Source organism: Emydura macquarii, unplaced genomic scaffold (genome assembly GCF_026122565.2).
Source record: "Emydura macquarii macquarii isolate MOO-44397 ecotype Brisbane River unplaced genomic scaffold, CSIRO-AGI_Emac_v2 contig_2636, whole genome shotgun sequence".
Classification (NCBI taxonomy): Eukaryota; Metazoa; Chordata; order Testudines; family Chelidae; genus Emydura; species Emydura macquarii.
This window is the reverse complement of record NW_027132773.1, coordinates 40,593,333-40,616,915: the sequence shown is the minus strand read 5'-3', so window position 1 is coordinate 40,616,915 and position 23,583 is coordinate 40,593,333. Positions and strand designations below refer to the sequence as shown.

Genomic DNA, 23,583 nt, shown 5'->3' with positions numbered 1-23,583 from the left:
GCATCCCTCTAGTCACACCCTACACACTGTTGTAATAATCATTGTACAAAATATGCCTCGGAAGGTATCACTAGAAAACTAGAAACTTGCTGGTCAATAACATCATGCTGAAACATATGTAGCAACATTATATGTAAAGTTATGAGCATAACCTGAAATCATGACTGATGTGTTTACCAGACAAGTCTGGGAAGTAGGTAAACCTCTTTCTCAAAGACAAAGGACAAGCTGATGCCTGTAGCTAGCTGTCATCAAAGCTGATGGGCCATCATCTATCAAGTGGCAAGAAGGCGGGCAGGAACAAGCTGATCTGCATCTTAGCAAAGAATAGCATGAAACCTCTCCCCTACAGGTCTCCATGTCTCCAGCTCTCAGCTGGAAAGAACTTTATCTAAGGGTCACTCTAAGGAAAATGCACTTGAAAGAGTGACTGAACTATAGAGGTGAGAGGCAAAAACACCCCAAGTTCTCTCCCTGCCCATCTCTCTCTTTTCATCTAAAATGACAAAATAAATAGCTGTTTGACTTTGGGAGCTGATCCTGGCCTGAGAGTTTGGTCAGCAGTGTTACTGAAAATGTGGTAAGGGACTTCACTTTGAACCACTAGTTTAAGATGAGAAAGTGTTTTATCTTTATTTTTGCAACCATTTCTGACTTTAATGCCTCATTTCCTGTACTCACTTAAAATCTCTCTCTTTATAAGTAAATAAACTTGTTTTATTCTTTAATTAAAACAAATCCAATATTGTGAATTGATTGGGTAACTCCATTTAAGGTAGCAGACTGTTGCATATTGATCTTCTTAGCGGGGCAATGGATCTAATATATCTGGACTGTCTAGCAGATGGTGCTGGACAATGCAGAACACACGTTTTGGGGAGAAAATGCATGACTGGTAGTGTGTTAGGGTCACCTTGCAAGTAGAAACCAAGGCTGCTGGAAGCTAAAGTGTGACTGGTGATTGCTTACAGGCTGCTGGGGTCAGAGCTGCTGGACCAGGACTCTGGCTACACAGAGATACTCAGGGTGTGACCTGAGTGCTGTTTGTGAGGAGGCCAGGTTGAGCTCCAGCAGCAAAGCAGCATCAGGCATCCCAGGCTGCTGGGCAAGTGGTGACCCAGCCCCTTGCTGGCCTGGAGTGCATCCGGAATGTGATAGATATCCCAAATTCTTTCAGCAGTTCCTTATAGTCCCCAAAGTTTTTTTTTTTTTACTTCAAAGTCCAGAAGTCCTCCTCCTGGCTCTGCTTGCTGTTTTCCCCAGGGAGCCAATGCCATGTTGATTTTGCAGTCTCCTGTGATTTTACAATGCAAATGCCCTTCCTGCAATCTCTCATGCAAATGAGTAGTCCATTGTCCATGTCTCTGGTCACACCTGCTTCGGTTTGCCACTTTGCCTTCCCCTTTGTCTGGAAAAAGATGGTTTTGTCTGTTTTACAGTCTCCAAAACGTAACATGGCGAGTGTCCATGTTTTCACTTACAGTGGTGTTACAAATGTATCATAGTGATATCAATGACCAGTGTGTTGTTAGTTTTCAAGTGGTATATTACATGACACCTTTTGTGTAAATATCGTGGCAACAGTTTGGGAGGTGTAATGAGCCAGTCCGGCCAGCTGAGTTTTACTGTTACATACTAGGGAACCCTTTGACATCTGGCATTGGGGTGCTTAAGGTCACCATCCCCCAACTAAGAAAAGAGTTTTCAGCCCATGTTCAGGCCTCTGTGGGCAGCGCATCCTTCCCTTAGGGCTTACAATGTCTCTGTCTCTTCTCTTATCTCCAGAGGGAATGGGTTGGTATCCCCTTTATGGGAAGGGAATTGGTAGGAGAGCCTGGGCTCTCCCACTCTACCGGGCTCTGGCCCAGTGACCCACTAGAAGCAGTAATATCAAACACCCTGAGAGTGCTTCAGGGCTACATCTCTGGGCCACTTCCTGCCTCACAAATGATCCACCAGCAGATGGAGTGAAGGGTTCCCTAGTCCTAGTGAAAAGCTATTCCTCTTCGCAGGGCTGTGGTAGCTGCCACTTGCAGACCTCTTCCCTGCAGGTAGGACTCCAGCAGTACCCTTGTTGAGGTGTTCCTCTCATAGGTCTTGCCTCCTATCCCGTCTGCTCCCTTTCTGAGCTGTGTGGCTCTCTTTTTAAGTTTCTCCTCCTACTGGGAGCAGGCTCTGCAGGTGTGGCTGGGTAGTGCCAGCTGGTCCCAGAAATGCTCCCTAACCCCTTTTATCCCAGTGTGGAGAGTAAATACCCCATCACTATGTATTAGCGAAATTTGGAGATTTCTGTACGTTACTAACAATGGAAACCTCTCTAACAACTCAAGAGCAGAAATCATATTTTACTTAAAAAAGAAAAAAAAAAAAAAAAAAGGAGACATTTGAAAGGGAAAGCGAGGCCGAGAATGCTTATGGAAATAACTTACCAGTGTGAATCTTCACTGGCATCTAGTGAAGAATAAAAGAACTAATTTTCTGCGCTTTCTGAAAATCAAAGCCTTTTTAGGTGTCCCAGGTTAGATACTTGAAAATTGAGACACCCAAAATCAATCATTTTTTTTAAAATGTCACCTAAAGTATCCATTTCTTTATCATCCTCTGACTCCTCTGTGTGCTGATCTTACTTAACCTTTCCATGTGTTAAAGAGGAAAGCAATCATAAAATATTTATTTTTACCTTTTTAAATATTGATTTATTTAAAAATGAGGCAAACTCCGACGTTCCTTACTGGTAGCTGTTACAGTCAGCCTGTAGCCTGGCAGCCTGTATGTATAGGTGGACCAGCGTAGTAGTGCAGGACTGGGAACAGGCCCGTCCCATCTGGAACTGTTTGGCAACTCTGCCATCTCTATCCCAAATGAGTTTAAATTAAAAAACTTCTTGTGCAAGTGCATTGGAGGCCAAAAACTCTACCAAGTAAAAAAAAAAAAAATATCCTCACATTTGATGATTTTATTTAAATATAGATAACTAGACAATCCCAGAGCCAGTTACTGTAATGTCATTTAATTGACGCTGAAGTCTGCATACTTAATTGACTGCCTGGTTTCTGCTGGGGGAAACTGTGAGAAACCATGCTGGATGAGCAGTTTTCCTGAAAAAGAGTCCAGCAGTTCAAGGCACACAAAACCTGCAGTTCACTGGGAATGGGTGTGGGGAAAACAGTTGATCAGCACAGCCCAGTAACTGGGCAGGAGCCAGTGAGGAAGGGTGTTTGCACCAGACACCCAGAGAAGCACTAAGGCCTCTATCAGCCAGAACTCTAAACTCATCTAATCTGATACAGCCCCATGGTCCCTGGAAGTAATTCCTCCACCAGTGCGCTGCCTTGTTACTATTTGAGTTCCAGGTGGTGGACTATGGTGAGGATTGGGTCATACATTCCTCTGATCTCCCCTTTCTTATAGAGCTGTTTGCCTTGGTTGTACTGTATAGGATTAGCAAGAGGCTTCCCAATGTCAGGCAGCTTTTCCTGGGCAGCGTGCTCCCTGCTTCTCCTTCCAGTATTCTCAGGCTTCCAAAAGCCATAACCATCCTTAGTCTCTGTAGGTCAGATTTTTCAAGATATTTAGGTGTCTAAAGAAGGAGATAGGTGCCTAGTGGGATTTTCAAAAGTGAATAAGCACTTAACTCCCACTGAAACCTGTTTCTTTAGGCACCTAAATACCTTTAAAATCTGGCCGGGTATCTCAGTTTCCCAATCTGCAAAATGGGGACCATGATATAGGGCTAGTCTTAAGATTGATTAGTTAATGTTTTACAGAGCTTTGCAAATGTAAAATGCTATGTTAGGGTATTATTATTTTATAAAACGTAGGTCACAGTAATCCACAGCCTTTATAGAATAAATTCATAACAAAGCTTGCTAAATTAGATGGCACTGCTATTTTTATGGATTGGACATACATCAAATCCCACTTTGAGGTCAGTGGAGTACTTTTACTTCAGTATTTAAGAGGATGGAACTTGCTTTCTTATTTTGGAGGTCGAGAAAATGGAAATTGTATTGAGTTTTCAGTTTGAAACAAAAAGAATGAAATCCTCTCTGACGTCTAAACTTAAATGTACAATGTTGTCTCTTGTGTTTTGAAACATGTTACATTCATATGAAATCTTTTCACAAGGCATTATGCCTCTGGCTCTCTAGAGATTCACCAACATATGCAGTGAGTCTAACAGAGATGGGTATTTAACTTCCTGAAACAGAATGAACACCTCCTGTATTTAGAAAATCTTTTTGGTGCATATTCTATTACCTAGTGTTCAAGATGTTCTGATAGATTTACAAATATACTAGTTATGTCATTACAGATTTCTTCCAATAAATCAGTGATCTTTAAAAGTATAATTGTATTATGGCACTCGATTATGTATGAAAATGGTAAAACAAGGAAGGAGCCATTGAAGCTAGGTTACAGTCAAGGAACTGCATTGTACTGTTAGCTTCAGAGATAGAATCCGAATGGATCTGTTACTGGATAAGGTTGTGTGCTGAAATTCATAAAACCAGTGGGCCAAGCTTTCTGATACTGAAACAGCCATGGAAGAGGAATGCTTTTGAGTTGGTGAAGTGGATTGCAAGTGCTTTGGAGGATAGGATTAAAATTCAAACTGATCTGGATAAACTGGAGAAATGGTCTGAAATAAATAGGATGAAATTCAATAAGGACAAATGCAAATTACTCCAATTAGGAAGGAACAAACATACAAAATGGGAAATGACTGCATAGGAAGCAGTACTGCAGAAAGGGATCGGGGGGCTATAGAGAATCACAAACTAAATATGAGTCAACAACAGTATAATAACAGTATAATACTGTTGCAAAAAAAGCAAAAAACCCATCATTCTGGGATGTATTAGCAAGAGTATTGCGAGCAAGACACAAAAAGTAATTCTTCTGCTCTACTCGGTGCTGATAAGGCCTAAACTGGAATATTGTGTCCAGTTCTGGGTGCTACATTTCAGGAAAGATCTGGACAAATTGGGGAAGGTCCAGAGGAGAGCAACAAAATGATTAAAGGTCTAGAAAACATGATTTATGAGTGAAGATTAGAAAAATTGGGGTTGTTTAGTCTGGAGAAGAGAAGACTGAGGGGGGACATGATAATAGTTTTCAAGTAAATAAAAGGTTGTTATAAGGAAGAATGTGAAAAGTTGTTCTTTTTAACCTCTGTGAATAGGACAAGAAGTAATTAACTTAAATTACAGCAGGGGAGATTTAGGTTGAACATCAGGAAAAACTTCCTAACTGTCAGGATAGTTAAGCACTGAAACAAATTACCTAAGGAGGTTGTGGAATCTCCATCACTATAAGTTTTTAATAACAGGTTAGACAAATACCTGTCAGGAGTGGAATAGTTATTACATAATCCTGCCTTGAGTGCAGGGGACTGGATTAGATGATCTCTTGAGGTCCCTTCCAGTCCTACACTTCTGTGATTCTAAGTCCAGTGTGAGTCCGAGGGCCATTAAACAGTACATTTTCCTAATGTATCACAATTATAGAAACATCTGTTCTAAATAACGTTGTGTTAATCCACTCTGAAAATTCACAAAGCATTCACTAGTTGTTAGAATACTTAATCATTTATCTGTTCTGAGGGGGTCTAGTTGAGTGAACATTGTGTATTGAGTTACAAAACGCACAAGAATACTAGTCCCAGAACTATGTGTGTACTGTCTGCAAAATGCACCTTATGTTGCTTTACTGATCAAGGTATATTTCTTTATCTGTATGTGGCACATTTAAAGGTGAGAATAGGTTTTGAAGGTGCTAATGGTATTAGTTCATGAACAAGCTATAAAAGATTGGAAGAAAAACTGTAAAAGGTTATATGTCCTATAAATTTCTTAAGCAATCCATAAGCTTATTGGTGATGATAATATATCCTTAGTGTTGGTGCTTTGCCTTTTGGAAAATTCCTTAGAGCTCTGTAAACTGGTCAGCATTTTTAACAGGAGCTGTGTGCCCAGTTAAGCATGCACTCTGCTGAAAATCTAGTTGTTCTGAGATGTCATCTTCACGGTATACTCAACATGTACATCTTCACCAGACTGTATGTAAACCACTGCACAAAATGAAACTTTGGCATGAAAGAATACAGCCTTTATCAATAGTGTAAATTTAATCTTTGTGCATCATGTAGCTATTGGAGTCACCATTTGCTGTTTTCTTCCTGAATTTAATTAATAAATCGTTTTTTTAAAAACAGACTGGGATGTCATTAAAGGATTCCGTTAGCCCCAAGGTGCATAGGAACATAAGAACAAAAGAATTAGCATTACTAGTTCTATGATCTATGGTCCGACTGTCTGTCTCTGACAATGGCTAGAAGCAGATGATACAGAGAAAGGTGCTAGTAATTTCACATTAAGCACACAGCTCCTGTTAAAAACGCTGACCAGTTGGCATAGCTCTAAGGAATTTTCCAAAAGGCAAAAGCATCAACACTAGGCAAATGTGAAATAATTTCTCCCCCCACCACATTAGTTCTTCTTCGAATCCCTAATTGTTAGAGATTGGCTTAAACCCTGAAGCATGAGGTTTCATATATCTTCCAAAATATATTGGAATTAAACTATTATAAACCTGGATTTGTGTTCATGAGCAGTAGAAATGTTGAATACTGTAGGAGATATGGAAATGGATTTGAGACATTAAAGATATATAAGCATGGATTGTTTGCCAGATGGATAACCCATTACTCTATTTGTTGTCCCTTCAAGTCTCCAACCCTCTCGCCCATTTCATGGCATACAACGTTGTGAAACTGGCTTGGCCTACCTCTAAAAAAATCAATTATTTCATAAAAAAATAAAATTTAACTTCCGACAGTGTTTGCACTGAGTGTGAAAAGGAACAATGAAATTAACCCTGTGTTATACAGTATCCATAGTTCCTTATGATGCAAAGATGTTCTTTAGAATCTAACTCTTGTCCTGCCCATTTTGTTTGCAGACAACTACTACGGCACTCCAAAGCCTCCAGCAGAACCAGCTCCATTATTGTTAAATGTAACAGACCAGATCCTTCCAGGTGCCACCCCTAGTGCTGAAGGCAAACGTAAGAGGAATAAATCAGTGAGCAATATGGAGAAGGCAGGTATTGAACCACCAGAAGAGGAAGAGGAAGAAAGACCTGTGGTCAATGGAAATGGCATGGCAGTAACACCAGGTGAGTCCGTTTATCCACTTCTCAATTTTATTTCAGTTATTTCACAGTTCTTTTCTTCTGCAGTTATGTGGATACTCACTTCGGGGAGGAAATTTTTATCTTGTGGCTAAGAGCACAAGACTGATAGCCAGGACTTCTGAGAAACTGTCTTCCAGTGTAACCTAGAAGAAACCACATAAAGTGTGTACCTCAGTTTTCTGTTCTATAAAGTGATTAGCAAATTAATTTTTGTAAAATGCTTTGAACTTTTTGAATGAGACACTGTGTTAGAGCAAAGTCTTATTAGTGCATTAATGCAACAGAATCTTTATGAACTTGAGACGGTGTAAGTGTGGCTGAGCTGGTAGTACAGAGTCAGACAGACATGGGAAAAACTCTTGAAGCCTCCAAAAAAACCACTGTGAAGGACCAAGGTCTGCCAATGTTCCAACTCCTGCAATTGGATGAAGGTGATATGAACAATGGGCATCTAGTACTAAAAGATACCTTTACATCCTATGGATTTCACTTCTCCAAGTGATGGTGAACCCAAGATATCTGCTAGTATCCTGCATGAGAAAATTCCATCATGTCCCAAAGCAGGTAATCAGTTCTCCCTCAGAGTTGGACCAAGTATTACCATGTTTCAGTATCTAATAATTTGTTATCATGAAACGCCATTTGAGACATAACTAATTATATTTTTTCTTCAGGTAAGAAATTGAACAGCTCAGAGGTTTGTATTTTGTAAAGAATCTGAAAACCATTTAGTTAGCAATAATATGTGCATGGTAAAATATGTGTATTTTTCTCATTTGGCCTGTATAGATCTAGAAGCAGTATGAAAAGCCTGGATAATAAAACCCTTTAATCCTAATGAAATCAGAAATTCAGAATAAAATGATTGAAATAGAAGTTTCTTTAGTGACAATCCATGTAAATAGGAGGATAAGGTTTCAAGATTTCTGAATGTACATGTCCTTATAAAACAATAAATGCATTATCTAATCTCTAAGTGCTGTAAAATTGATTTTCACATTTCATTTTATATATACTTTTTTTCCAATACTTGGTTGGAAAGCACATCAAATTGAGTAACTTTCCCTGTTTTGGATAGGTCTGGTTGCATGCTTTTTTGATGTGTATATTCTGCATTTAAGGGCAAATCCTGAGCCGAGGTAGCTGGGCTGGGCGCTGGAGAGACAGGGGGGAACGAGTAGAATAAATTCTCTCTCTTCAGCCTCCAAAACAGCTGTGGAATCATAACTGCAGTGGTGAGGCTTACTCAGCCTTTCCACAGGGGAGGATCCACACATCAGTGCATCCTACACCATGCTCTCATGCTGCCTCTGCCCCATTCCCTGCCTACCAGAAGCCTTCACAGAGCTAAATTCTACACTACAAGAGGGAAGAGTTTGGACCTGACAGGCCAAAGGAGACTATTCTATAAAGTCTTAATAAAGTAGACCCCAAGAAGGGGAATGTTACTGGGCTGTGAGTAAGTTATTGGGAGAACTGGGAGGAAACGGAGGGCAGGGTGCCTGGAAAGCCATGTTGTGCCACAAGGGGCGTGCTTTGGGATGGCATCTAATCGCAGTCCCAAATCGAGAATAAAAAAATCGAAATATAGCGATTTTTCTCATAATGAAATATTCCAAAAAATTTCTATTTGGAAATGGCAAAACATCTCATTTTGATGTTTTTGATTAAAATGAACCATTTTGACATTCCCAAATGAAAATGTTTTATTACAGTTTGTTGAACTGGCCTGAAAGGTTTGTTTCAAGTCAGTTCAACGTTAAATTGCATATACTTATTGTGGCATGTTGCCTCATGTGAATTGTAGATCCAGTACCTGATGCTCCCATTCTCCTGTATAGTCTAGGCTCTCTGGCCAGACTACATCTTCCAGGAAGCACCTGCAGGGATATGACTACTATTTTATGCACCGCACAGCGTGGTCAGAGGAAGTCCACTTTGCAACATGAAAGCTGCAGTCTGTCCAGCAGCCCAATCACACGAGAGCCCAAGCAACAACTCTCATAAAGCCATATGCCACAATGGGGAAATGCAGTTTGATGCTGAAGAGACTCAAAACAAGATGTTTGGGATCAGTTCAGCAGACTGAAATGTTTCAGTATATCAAAACAACTTGAAACAAAATATTGCATTTCTATGAAAATGTCAGCAAAATTGAAATGCAGAAAATTTCCATCAAAAAATCATTTTGATAGAAAATTCCCATCCAGATGTCGGTAGAAGCTTTACAGATGTTGACTAGGAGCTTGTAAAGAGCGGCTTGAAAAAAAAGTGAAAGTGCTTGTCAGGCAAGCGGAGAATCAGGCAATCGAGGCTGGCATCATTAATGAAGAGACGGTGAATGTCGACCTTGTAGAGAGATGGCAGGTCAGAAGATAGGGTGGAACTATATATTGTGGAAGGCTTTGTAAGTAAGGACATGAAGTTTTTGTCTGATGTCTTAGAAAATGGAGAGTCAATGGAAGGACTTAATGAGGGGGTGATGTAGTCAGAATGATGAGCCAAGATGATTTGAGAGAGTAAGGTAGCAGGCATCAAGGACAGAGAGGAGGAGATGGCAGTAATCAAGGTGCAAAATGTTCATGGCTTGTCACAGTGTTTTGGTAGTGTAGGCAGAGAAGTAAATCTCTGATCTTGGAGACAGTGTGCGGGAAGAAGTGGTAAGATTAAGTTTGAGCTGGAGGTGTGCACCCTAGGAGAGTCATTAGGTCTTTGCCGTCCTGGGGTGGTATCTTACGATTCTTCTACTCTCAGACGGGGGTACTAGGCTGCAGCCCCCTGTATGCCAACTGTGATTCCTCAGCAAGTCTGCCTGGTTCAAGCCCTGCAGTTTTTCCCTCAGGGAGCAGTGGCCAGTGTGAGAACACAGAGACATACAACAGCCTCTTCAAAACACAGCATTGTTTAATCGCAACAGAAGGAATCAAAGCCTAACAAGAAAAGGTTTTTTGAACACAACAGTCTACATGCTTTGGTTTTACCTAAAGCTCAGTAGGCTAAGCTTGTCCAGTAGCCCCGCTTCTGGGACAGTTTGCTCCCTGCAGTTCTTGTGTCTCTCTCCCCAGAGCTCAGGAGCTCAGGATTTTTATCTACTCAAAAGTGTTCCTGCCTGAATTTCCCCCTTCCCTCTACCAAGCCAGGGGAGTTGAAATCATCATGGTCAGAGGTAAACTTCAAAGGGATTGACACCTGTAATGTCCTTTTAAGTATGGGTGTGTGCAGAGCTGTAATTAGGCATTTTAGCACCTGGGGCAGGCAAGCATATTTGTTTTTTTTCATGCCAGTTTTTTTCATCATTTTTCCATCCCTGTGGTTTTGTGCTCTGGGTGGCTGCCCTGCTCGCCCCAACTGGGTTATGGCTCTGGGTGAGTGGTCCTATCTGTAGCTTATTGTCTCCCTTCCTGTAACCCATGTCTGAATTAAACCCTTAAAGTCCTATCGCAGACACCATCACAACAAGCAAACAAATAGAATATACATGAGTCATCACCTATTACAGACACAAGATGGGTGAGGTGATACCTTTTATTAGATCAATTTCTGTTGGTGAAAGAGACAAACTCAGTGTCTACACTTCTCACCAAAGCTGTTTTACCCCCTTCCAAACTCCATATGAAACATACCTTTATAATGTTATGGAGCATATACAATGGGGACCAGCTCTCTAAGTGGTAGTATTGCTGAAAAGGATCTGCGGGTTTTAGTGGACCACAAGCTGAATGAGTTGTCAATGTGATGTACCTGAAAAAAAAAAAAAGGCTAATATGATTCTGAGGTGTATTTAACAGGGTTGTTGTATGTAAGCCACTGGAGGTAATTGTCCATCTCTACTTGGCACTGGTGAGGCCCCAGCTGGAGTACTGTGTTCAATTCTGGGCATCACAGTTTAGGAAGGATGGGGGAAAATGGGAAAGATTCCAGAGGAGAGCTTCAAAAATTGTAAAAGGTTTAGAAAATCTTATCTATGAGGAAAGGTTGAAAAAATTGGCATGTTTAGTCTTGAGAAATGAAGACTGAGGGGCAACCTGAAAAGTCTTCCAATATGTAAAGGGCTGTTATAAAGTTGATAGTGATCAATTGTTTTCTGTGTCCACTGAAGGTAGGCCAAGAAGTAATGGGCTTAATCTATAGCAAGGGAGATTGAAGTTCAATATGAGGAAAAGCTTTTTAACTACAAGGGTAGTTAAGCTCTGTAACAGGATTCCCAGGGAGGTCATGGAGTTCCTATCATTGGGAGCTTTTAAAAACAAGGTGGACAAACACCTGTCAGAGGTGGTCTAGGTTTACTTGGTCCTGCCATAGCACAGGGGGCTGGATTTGATGACTTCCTGAGGTTCCTTCCAGCCCTACATTTCTGTGATTCTATGTGTATTATTCATCTTCCTCTCAAGACAATTTATAAATTTCACCCAAAGAAGAAACATTTTATCAGGCTCTAATTAATTAAGGAATAAGAGAGGACAAGGAAAGTGTTTCACAAGGATTATTGCATCTCTTAGATGCGTGGCAAAGCAATAGGCCAGGGTCCAAATGTCATTGACCATGCCAAGAGGTGCAACAATGTTGCATAAGACTGATTTTAAAAGAGGTTTATTAGTTCCTATCACTAGGCAGGACTAAGAATCATGGACTCAGATATGATGACACCAACACTACATAAAAAGAGCTACAACTTTTTTCCCCAGAGCTGTACAAACTACTTCATAAATTAATATTTTATAACGTTTCCTTTAGTTTATGCTCTGTCTATATTGCTTGGGGCATCTGCGTTATTTCTTTTATTCCAAAAGTACAAGGTTTTATACTTTACTGCAGGAGTAATCTGCAGCATTAAAATAAAAACCGAAACCAACATGCTCATTACACATGGTTAGATTATAAGTAAAACAACTACAACACAGTTTGAACTGCCAGCAGCTCCTTTGGGTTAAGGATCAAGCGCTGGAATAATCAAATATGACATTTTAGGGATATTTTTGAAACATAAGAAAATGTATCACTAATCTAGCACTTCACATTTCCAGAGGGTAATTCATCTGATTTAGTAACTTGCCAATTCCTAAACTTTGTTTTGGTTTGTTACTACGTAGATGAAACAAAATTATCTAACTTAGTTCCATTTCCTGTGGTTTTAAATGTATTTTTATACAGACTGTCTCAATATTTCTTCTTTTCCGTTGAAAGTATTGTGTTTAACATTTTGCCATTGCCTCCACTGCCACTTCTCACTGTTGATGTACTGCACTAAATTGCTTTTGAATGTATTTTGAAAATAGGACCATGTAATCTTTTCTGTCTGGAGACAGTATCTCCAGAAGGCTGCTTCACTTGATATCAAGTCAATTGATTATTTTCATTGGTGACAAATGTATTTTGGGGCACATATTATGGAACAATCTTAGCAGCTCCTTTTAAATCAAAGATGTTACTTGAAGGCAGATATTTATAAGATGTCTTTGGGGTTTTTTCCTCCTTGTTAGTGAGTTTCTGTGATGTTTTGGATGTTATTCAACTTAAAACATTTTTCACCAGAACTACCATTTTTATGTCATACATTATTTATCAATATATATTAATAGGAAGAGAATCAGGAAGGGTGATGTTTAGCTCACCTGAAACATACATGCACAAACAAAATATGTAATATTAAATGACAATACGATGCTGCACTCTAAATAAAAGATGAGAGGAATGTCCATTCTGTAGTGTAAAGTGTGGGTGGCTCTGCTCTGAAGTGGATTTTGTTGAAATGTCATTATAGAATTTTCTTGAAATGTCTTATAGCACCTTTATTGTCATTTTTATAATTATAAAGCTGAGTTTTCCAATCTAGATACCCTCATGTGTTCATCAATCAGGCCCCCCAAAAATCATGAAATTAATCGGCTTAGAAATCATGAAATTAAAAAAAAATACACACCAGGTAGTTTTTATTTGCTTTCTGTTGTTCTGAGGCAGACCTCCAGCTTGTGTAAATGACTAGAATGGAGATATGACAATTTCTAGCAGGTGAGGGTTTACCCCCCTGTTCCTTAGGGTTCATATTTTCAAGCATTTCTCTGCAATGATGAGGTCTGGGAAGCTTTTGTTTGTTTATTTACTGACAGCTGTGATTCTCACCTAATCACATGACTGCAGAAACTTGGGGTTTAAGAAAAACACCATATATCATAATGCTTTTGATAAAATCACAAGAGTTAGCAAAATGCTTTCCTAACTGCCAGACCTGTGATCAGAGAATCAAGGTATGATTTATCCAACTCACACATAATCAACAATACTAAAGTTTCTGAAGGGCAATTACAGCCTTGGTTACCCCACAGTCCTTATGTTTTGCCCTTAGTTTCTCCAGTTCAACCTCATTCCTTATGATACAAAACTACTCAAGTTATTTAAGTCCAAAGCAGAAAGCGAAGAGTTACAAAGCAATGTCATAAAATTGGGTGAGTGAGCAACAAAATGGCAGATGTAATTCAGTGTTGATCAATGCAAAGTAATACACTTTGGAAAAAATAATCCTAACTATACATATAAAATGATGGGGTCTAAATTAGCTGTTGCCACTGAAGAGAGAGATCTTGGAGTCGTTGTGGATAGTTTTCTGAAAACATCCACTCAATGTGCAGCGGCAGTCAAAAAAGCTAACAGAATGTTGGGGATCATTAGGAAAGGGATAGATAATAAAACAGAAAATATCATATTGCCTCTTTATAAATCTATGATACGTCCACATCGGGGAACACTGCATGCAAATCTGGTTGCCCCATCTCAAAAAAGATATATTGGAATTGCAAAAGGTACTGGAAAGGGCAACTAAAATTATTAGGGGTTTGAAAAAGATTTCCATATGAGGAAACTGGGACTTTTCATCTTGGAAAAGAGACAACTAAGGGGGGACATCTTGGAAAAGAGATGACTAAGGAGGTCTATAAAATCACGACTGGTGTGGAGAAAATAAATAAGCAAGTGTTATTTATTCCTTCTCATAACACAATAACTAGAGGTCACCAAATGAAATTAATAGACAGCAGGTTTAAAATGAACAAAAGGAAGTATTTCTTCACACAACCACAATCAACCTGTGGAACTCCTTGCCAGAGGATGTTGTGAAGGCCAAGACTATAATGGGGTTCAAAAAAGAACTAGATATGTTCATGGAGGATAGGTCTATCAATGGCTATTAGCTGGGATAGGCAGGGATTGCTGTTTGCCAGAGACTGGGAACGGCCAACAGGATGGATCACTTGATGATTACCCATTCTATTAATTCTCTCTGAAGCATCTGGCATTGGCCACTGGCAGAAGACAGGATACTAGGCTAGATGGACCATTGACCTGACCCAGTATGGCTGTTGTTAGTTCTTATGTTCCTACGAGAGAAATAATCTTAAAACAATGAGGTAACTTTGGAAATTAATTAACTGTTCTGTTTATAATGTGTGAAACAGAAAAGAAACCAAATCCCTTTCATGCCTGGGTTGACTCTATGGAGCTAAGAGAAAAAAAAGTAACAAGAGCTTATGTTAGTCATTAAAGTAAGCAGGTATAATTCTGAATATGCACAGAGAGCAGATTTGCTGAGTGAGAACATATCATTTTAAAATAAATAGTCACTTTTCTGAGTAGAGGCACTTTAAAGAGTGGTGCCTATGTTGTCATATTCTTCTCTCCATAGTACCTCCTTTCCTTAGGCAGACACCAGCTGTGCCTAACCTTTTATCAGAAAAGGGGATAGTATTCCTCCCAGTGATGATAATGTAGCTCCAAGAGCTGATTAGCACTAAGTATTACAGAAAAGAGCAGATAAACTCCTCCAACCCTTTTACTCACCCATTAAGTATGTTATCTCCACATGTTCCTTCTCCCCACCGACACAGGGAGCAGAAGTTCTATGTTTGTGTTGGATCTGGGTTTCACAAGTAATAGAACAAACAACTATCAATTCTCATACCAAACAATTTTTTAAACGGCATCAGAGTACTTCAGAGTCCAGTTGCAATAATCTTCACAGTTCAACTTTGTGGTAGCAGTGCTTTGCTGCTCCATGAAGAAACCCTATGTGTGATTTCCTGACCTCTCACACTTTGGATCAGCAGCTGCTTCAGATGTTTAAAAAATACAACTGATGGGCTCCAAAGATAAGCTTCTGTTCATCTCTGCAGCCAGGAAGATGGTGAGTGTGACACGAAGACTTACAGGTGGAGGTATGAAAGGATGGGGAAAAGGGGGAATTCCTCGACTCCAAGAGCAATAGAGAAGAGCTTAGAGAAAACTTTTGAGCTTAACGCTAAAATACATGGTGCTACTTCTTTTCCTTAATTCATAATAATTATCTTCTTTAAATAGGATAGACTGTAATGCAGTAGATGTGGTGTTTTATAGCAGCATTCATTTTCATGGTGTATCCAAGTGCTTTACACTCCAATAAGTGTGGTAGTAGAAGTACAAGGATTCTGTAGACAAATGGAGCTGCTATTATGCTTTCAGAAATAACTTGCATACAGCTTTGGGCATTGTCCAGTTTTTTTAAACTTGCAAGGACCAAATGACAGAATATATTTACTTATATCTCCACAAATGGAATGACTTTCAGTCATTGTACTAGCCACAAGCAGCCAAGCTTTGTGAAGCAGGAATTGCTAGTGAGTGATGACTTATGAAGGGGATACCTGGCATTGGTGAAAGGTGGTGAAACTAACCTTGTCTCTAGCCTTTCCTCCACCACAACCTCTTCCCCCCCGGAATTAACCAGAAGTGTTTTTATCATTCTACCATTTGCGTCACTTTTGTTCCATTTCCCAAAGCTCTGGTCGCTGTATGTTACCGATTTAGATTGTGAACTAGTCAGGACAGTGCAGTACAGCACTTAGCATGCTGAAGGCTTAAGGCAACTCAGGACTTGTCTATGTGACACAGCAATGAGCATTAGAGAGGTGTGATTTCTAAATATGCTGAGCATTAACTTCCCTGTGTAAACCCTGTTAACATGCACTAAAAGTTCTCTAGAGTTTGTTAAGGTCCTGCTGTTTGAAACAGGACCTTCTGCCCCATTTGCCTGTTTCGTGGGACAGAATAACTAATCAGAGCTGCTGTAGGCAGAACATTCTTCCCGCCTCCCTCTCCCCAGCAACCGGAAGCTGTTCTTACAGGAGGAGAGGGAGGAGCTAAAGAGGCCAGCCCCTCTGGGTGGTTCCAGCTCCATTGCTTCCTCCCTCTTCCCCTCCAGTGAGCAATGGAGACAAGACAGTTCTTCTGCTCCACCCCTGTCTCCTCCCACTTCCTGCAGTCTGGAAAGGGGTATTGGGGGATGAAGAGACCATGAAGCTGCCCCGCCTCTCCAGCCTGGAAGGGGGTGGGGGACTCCGCTGCACCTCCCCAGGCCTAGCAGAAGGGGTGAAGAACCCCAAGAGGAGCAGAAGTAAGACTGGGGGTGGGGCTGAATTGAGGAGGACTGAACTGAAGGGAGGTGGACGTTGAACTGATGGGGGTGCTAAACGAAGGGGTTGGGCGAGTGACCTGGGCAGTGTGTTGGGTAAAGTTGAACTGATGGGGGAGTGGTCAGTGGGGGCTGAACTGATGGTGGGGGCTGAACTGAACTGGGGTGGTGGCAGAATAAATTGCCAGGCAGGAGAGGGGCAGATGTGTCAATGAAAGCTTCTTCAGCAGGGGCCAGAATCACCTTACCCAATACATTTTAGGAGAGTGGGCAACACTACACATTCACACTGGGAGTAGGCAGCGGGGGGTTCAAAAATACAATTTAGACTTTTTCAAAAAATCACATGATTTTGGGGGCCAATCTCCTGGTTTTTGGGGGTCTGACTCATGCTTTTAGATCTCTTAAGGTTAGCAATACTGCACAAAATCATTTCAAACATTGTTACAAATGTGGTCTATAAAAACAAAGCATAGTGTGTTGGGTGAAAGGAATCACCCAGCTAATTTGGCATGTTATTTTATGGAGAACTCAAAGCAAGTACCTTTAGGCCTTTGAGAAAAGCAGTGAAACCATGTAAAACACAGAAGCAATTGCTGGAAGTTGACATCCCTGAGACACACAATGTATTTGTATCACATGAGCCTGAAATAACAAGGGTCAGAGGATTTGGTCTGTGAATTAAGCAGAGACTATGTCTGCCCTGCTGTTAACAATTTCTTACTTGGAGCCTGATTATGTAAGCCTTCCTCACATGGTGAGCACTTGTGGAAGCAGTTGCATAAAAAAGTACTCATCATTGTGGGCAGGGCTTGCACATTTGGGCTCTTGGTATTGTAAATTTGCTGCCTTTCCAGAAATAGTTTAGAAATATTACACAGGAGTGTTTGTGTTCAGCTACCATTTTATTTGATGAATCCCACTCTGGTCTAATACACTTGACTTTATTTGAGAGAACTTAAATTAGACTGCAGTGATAGTTAGTGGACACCCAAGAAAGAAGCAGGCTCACTTCTGATGTTAAGAGAAGTTGAATCAGTAAAGATCAAAAGGTAAAGTACTTAGGGCGGGTCTACACTACTAAATTAAGTCAGTTTAGCTACATTGATCAGGCCTGTAAAAAATTTCATGCCCTTTGCAATGTAATTAAGCTGATCGAAGCCCCAATGTACACACTGTTAGATCGATGGAAACTAGTTACTACCTCCTGGAGAGGTGGATTTATTACAGTTACGGAAGAACCCCTTCCATAGCTGAAGTAAATGTCTATACTACAGTACTGCAGTGGTGCAGCTGCAGCTCAGCTGCTGTATTCTTTCTAGTGTAGACATAGCTTTAGACAGAAGTGAGGGATCTGCAGGATCCTCCTTCAATAGGTGCTGGGACAAAGCTAGCAGCCATTACTATGGGTGTGGGGGGGGAGTCAAAAGGCTTAAGATGCTTAGCCAGGATTGGAAGAATCAACCCTTAATTGAGTGCCTCAGACAAATAATCAGATAGCACCCCTTTTGTCTGCAGATTTGATCACTATCACAGTCCTTAATCATAGTGACACTGTGAATGAGGCCAACAGACAACACTCCAACACCACCTATTATAAAGAACTCAGAGAAGAGCCCACACCATAGTTCACACAGGAATTTAAATTTATCATTAAATCCTTCCCCAAACAATTCCAAGAAAAGCTCTACAATATCATCCACCATGAATCCACCCAAAGGATCTTCTACATGCTTTCAAAGATATAGAGAAAAGGGAACCCAAGCAGACCCATCTATCTGGCCACAGCACTAGGACTCATCATGGCAATTGCAGAGAAGCTAAATGGATTCTTTTCATTGGTCGTCACTGCAAAGGATGTGAGGGAGATTCCCACACCTGAACCATTCCTTTTTTTGGAGACAGATCTGACAAACTGTCTTGGATTGAGATATCAATAGAGGATGTTTTGGTCAAAGTGTAAATTAAACAGTAATAAGTCACCTGGACTAGATGGTATTCACCCAAGAGTTCTGAAGGAGTGCAGATATTAAATTGCAGAACTACTAACTATGGTATGTAACCTATCACTTAAATCAGCTTCAATGCCAGATGACTGGAGGATAGCTAATGTGATACCGATTTTTAAAAAAGGCTCTAGAGGCGATCATGGTAATAACAGGCCCTGGTAAACCTAACTTCAGTACTAGGCAAATTGATTGAAACTATAGTGAAGAACAGAATGTTATGAGACATATAGATGAATATGATTTGTTGGGGGAAGAGTCCACACAGCTTTTGTAAAGGGAAATCATACACAGGGCTTTTGTAAAGGGAAATCATGCCTCACCAATTAGCATGTCAACAAACATGTGGACAAGGAAAATCCAGTCAATATAGTATACTTAGACTTGCAGAAAGCCTTTGACAAGGTCCTTCATCAAAAGCTCTTAAGCAATGTAAGGGGTCATGGGATAAGAGGGAAGGTCCTCTATTGGATCAATTACTGATTAAAAGACAGGAAACAAAGGGTAGGAATAAATGGTAATTTTTCAGAATGGAGAGAGATAAATACCAGGGACTTGAATTTGTACTGGGACCAGTGCTGTTCAATATATTCATGACTGATATGGAAAAAGGAGTAAATAGGGAGGTGGCAAAGTTTGCAGACAATACTAAATTACTCAAGATGATTAAGTCCAAAGCTGATAGTGAAGAGTTACAAAGGGATCTCACAAAACTGGGTGATGGGTCAACAAAATGGCACATGAAATTCATTGTTGGTAAGTGCAAAGTAATGAATATTGGAAAACATAATTCCAAGTATACATATAAAATGATGGGGTCTAAATTAGCTGTTACCACTGTTACTATTGTGAATAGTTTTCAGAAATCATCTGCTCAATGTGCAATGGCAGCTGAAAAAACTAACAGAATGTTAGGAGACATTAGGAAAGCAATAGATAATAGGATAGAAAAATATCAAAAAAACACTATATGAAATCCATGGTACACCCACACCTTGGACACTCTGGGCAGTTCTGGTGACCCTATCTCAAAAAAGATATATTAGAATTGGAAAAAGTACAGAGAAGGATAAGGAAAATGATTTGGTGTATAGACGATATGAGGGAAGATTAAAAAGTGTTGGACTGTTCAGCTTAGAAAAGAGATGACTAAGGGGGGATATCATAGAGATCTACAAAATCATGAATGATATGGAAAAAGTAAATAAGGAAGTGTTATTTACACCTTCATATAACACACAAACCAGGGTTCACCCAATGAAATTGATGGGCAGCAGGTTTAAAACAAACAAAAGGAAGTATTTCTTCACACAACGCAGTCAACCTGTGGAACTCATTGCCAGGGGAAATTGTGAAGGCCAAAGCTATAAATGGAAAAAAGAATTAGGTAATTTCTTAGAGGATAGGTCCATCAATGGCTGTTAGATAAGACAGCCAGGGATGCAGCCCTATGCTTTGAGTGTCCCTGAGCCTCTGACTGCCAGATGCTGGATGACGGGCGATGGATAATTGCCCTGTTCTATTCATTCACTATGAGGATTTGGCATTGGCCACTGTCAGAAGACAGGATAGTAGGCTAGATGGACCATTGACCTGACCCAGTATGGCCATTCTTGTGTTCTTCTTACGTTCTCATAGGAACCATTCTTAAACCACTCACCACACATAGGGCCAACTTTCCCAAGAAACAAACAATCTCTATTAGAAACTCTGCAGCATACACAACCCCTCCAGAACACCATCCTTGCCATTATGGATGTCACCTCCCTATATGCCAATATCCCTCACCATGACAGCATCATTGATTGCTTCAAATACATACAAGATAATGCACAACACTCAGAAATCCATCCACAACACATCGCCAAACTCAACCATGTCATCCTCACCCACAACAACTTCATATTTAACAACAAACACTTTGTCCAAACCATGGGAATAGGCATGGGTACTAGGATGACTCCCCAATATGCCAGCCTCTTCATGGGCCACCTCGAGGAAGAATTGCTGGAAAAATGCACCATGAAATCAACAATATACCTGAATCCATTGATGATACTTTCAAACTCCCTCATGGATTTCCACCACAACATCAGCAACTACCACCCAGACATCAAACTCTCTCTAGAACACTCCTACACCAGCATTAACTTCCTGGACACAATGATTAGCTTAAACAATGGAATCCTACAAATGAATAGATACAAGAAACCCAACAATCACCACACTTACCTCCACAAATCCAGCAACCACTCCAGACACATCAAAATATTTGTTATCTAGAATCATGCACTCAGATTCCATAGAATTTGCTCGGAAGAGAAAGTCTGGAATACACACCTAAACACACATAAAACTGTGTTCACTAAACAAGGACACTCTACCAGAGATGTAGATCGCATCTGAGAAAAGGCCACCCAGATACCGTAGGAGAACCTGTTTCAATGCAGGAAAAAGAAAGCCACTGCAGCACATGACTAGTTGTCACCTACCACCCCACACTGGGCCCATCAGGGTATCATCAAACAATTACAACCAATATTTGATGAGGACCACATCCTGAAAGAAATCTTTCCCAAATCCCCTTTTCTGACTTTCAAACACCCTCTCCTCCAACCTTACCAAACTCATCATCAGAAACAAGGTCTCCACAGATCAGGACACATGAACTCAGAACTGCACCAGTTCCTCCTCGAACAACAGGTACAAAAGTCTTCAGACATCTCTAGTGGTACAATGATCAATATCCTGCACAACATGCCTTTCAAGGTTCATGAGTCCTTCAGATGCCTCTCACAACATGTCGTGTACCTCATCCAGTGCATCAAATGCTCCAAAAACCACTGTGTGGGTGAAACCAGACAAACAGTACACTCTCAAATGAACTGACACAGAGAAATGATAAAAGACAAAAACACCCTATCACCCAGGGGTGAACACTTTTCATGAAGTGATCACTCTATATCTGATCTTTCAATACACGTTCTCAAAGGAAACCTGCACAACACCTTCAAAAGGTGAGCCTGAGAACTTAAATTCAGAACTCTACGAAGCACCAAAAACCCTGGGCCAAACAGTGTGAGGCAAACCCACAGCCAGAGCACAGCTGCTCACCCAGCTGCCGTGACTCATCTCTCCAGCAGAGCCTGCAGGGAGGTAGTCTTCATGGATGCTGCAGCAGCCTATCTCTGAGCAGGGCCTGGGACAGATTACCCCAGGCACAGGTATTTGATTGACTCCACCAGAGCTGCAAGTTAGTCTGTGCAACAGCATTACCTGGACAGGAACCTTCCTGCTGCCTTGCAGTGTAACAGACTTCCTAGGCTTCTACCCTGCCCTTGATCCAATTCTTGTTCCTGCCTCAGCCTTGCCCAAGCCTTGTCCGTGTTGTACTCTTACCTTGCCCCAGCCCAGTTACTGACTCGCTCCAGCTCTGCATCCGCCTCCTGACCCCCAGACTCTTGGGGTCGGCTTCAACCTTTGGCCTTCATCTGTACATTGACTATAATACTGATTCAGCTTGTCCATGGATTCTGATCTCAGTTTTGACCCATGGCCTGTCCCTGGACTCTGGTTTCAGCACTCCCTTCATAGAATCATAGAATCATAGAATATTAGAGTTGGAAGGGACCTCAGGAGGTCATCTAGTCCAACCCCCTGCTCAAAGCAGGACTAACCTCAGCTATATCATCCCAACCAGGGCTTTGTCAAGCCTCAGCTTAAAAACCTCTAAGGATGGAGATTCCACCACCTCCCTAGGTAACCCATTCCAGTGCTTCACCACCCTCCTAGTAAAAAACTTTTTCCTAATGTCCAACCTAGACCTCCTGCCCTGCAACTTGAGACCGTTGCTCCTTGTTCTGTCATCTGCCACCACCGAGAACAGCCTAGCCCCATCCTCCCTGGAACCCCCTTTCAGGTAGTTAAAGGCCGCTATCAAATCCCCCTCACTCTTCTCTTTTGCAGACTAAACAAGCCCAGTTCCCTCAGCCTCTCCTCATAAGTCCTGTGCTCCAGCCCCTAATCATTTTGGTTGCCCTCCGCTGCACTCTCTCTAACTTGTCCACATCCTTTTTGTAGTGGGGGGCCCAAAACTGGACACAATATTCTAAATGCAGCCTCACCAATGCCGAATAGAGGGGAATAATCACTTCCCGCAACCTGCTGGCAATGCCCCTCCTAATGCAGCCCAATATGCTATTAGCCTGCTTGACAACCAGGGCACACTGCTGACTCATATCCAGCTTATTATCCACTGTTACCCCCAGGTCCTTTTTTGCAGAGCTGCTGCCCAGCTCGTCAGTCCCCAGTCTGTAGCTGTGCATGGGATTCTTCCTTCCTAAGTGGAGGACTCTGCACTTTTCTTTGTTGAACCTCATTAGATTTCTTTTGGCCCAATCCTCCAGTTTGTTTAGGTCACTCTGTATCCTATCCCTACCCTCCAGGGCATCTACCACTCCCCCCAGCTTAGTGTCATCCGCAAACTTGCTGAGGGTACAATCTACCCCATCCTCCAGATCATTAATAAAGATGTTGAACAAAACCGGCCCCAGGACCGACCCCTGGGGAACTCCGCTTGTGACCGGTTGCCAGCTAGACATGGAGCCATTGATCACTACTCGTTGAGCCCTATGCTCTAGCCAGTTCTCTATCCATTTTATAGTCCATTCATCCAACCCATACTTCTTTAACTTGCTGATAAGAATACTGTGTGAGACAGTATCAAAAGCTTTGCTAAAGTCAAGGTATATCACATCCACCACCTTCCCTACATCCACAGAGCCAGTCACCTCATCATAGAAAGCAATCAGGTTGGTCAGGCATGACTTTCCCTTAGTGAATCCATGTTGACTGTTCCTGATCACCTTCCTCTCCTCCAAGTGCCTTAAAATGGATTCCTTAAGGACCTGCTCCATGATTTTTCCAGGGATTGAGGTGAGGCTG

General features: G+C 41.2%; 1 protein-coding gene across 2 annotated transcripts in view; it reads left to right on the top strand.

The window, feature by feature from the left end:
• The window catches only part of MAGI2 (membrane associated guanylate kinase, WW and PDZ domain containing 2), a 1,036,622-nt gene that overhangs the window by 654,040 nt on the left and 358,999 nt on the right, over positions 1–23,583 (top strand). For both annotated transcript variants that reach the window (XM_067564540.1, XM_067564538.1), the window contains exon 4: positions 6,964–7,179. In XM_067564540.1, the coding sequence (XP_067420641.1) occupies positions 6,964–7,179 (216 nt within the window). The remainder of the gene's footprint in view (positions 1–6,963; positions 7,180–23,583) is intronic.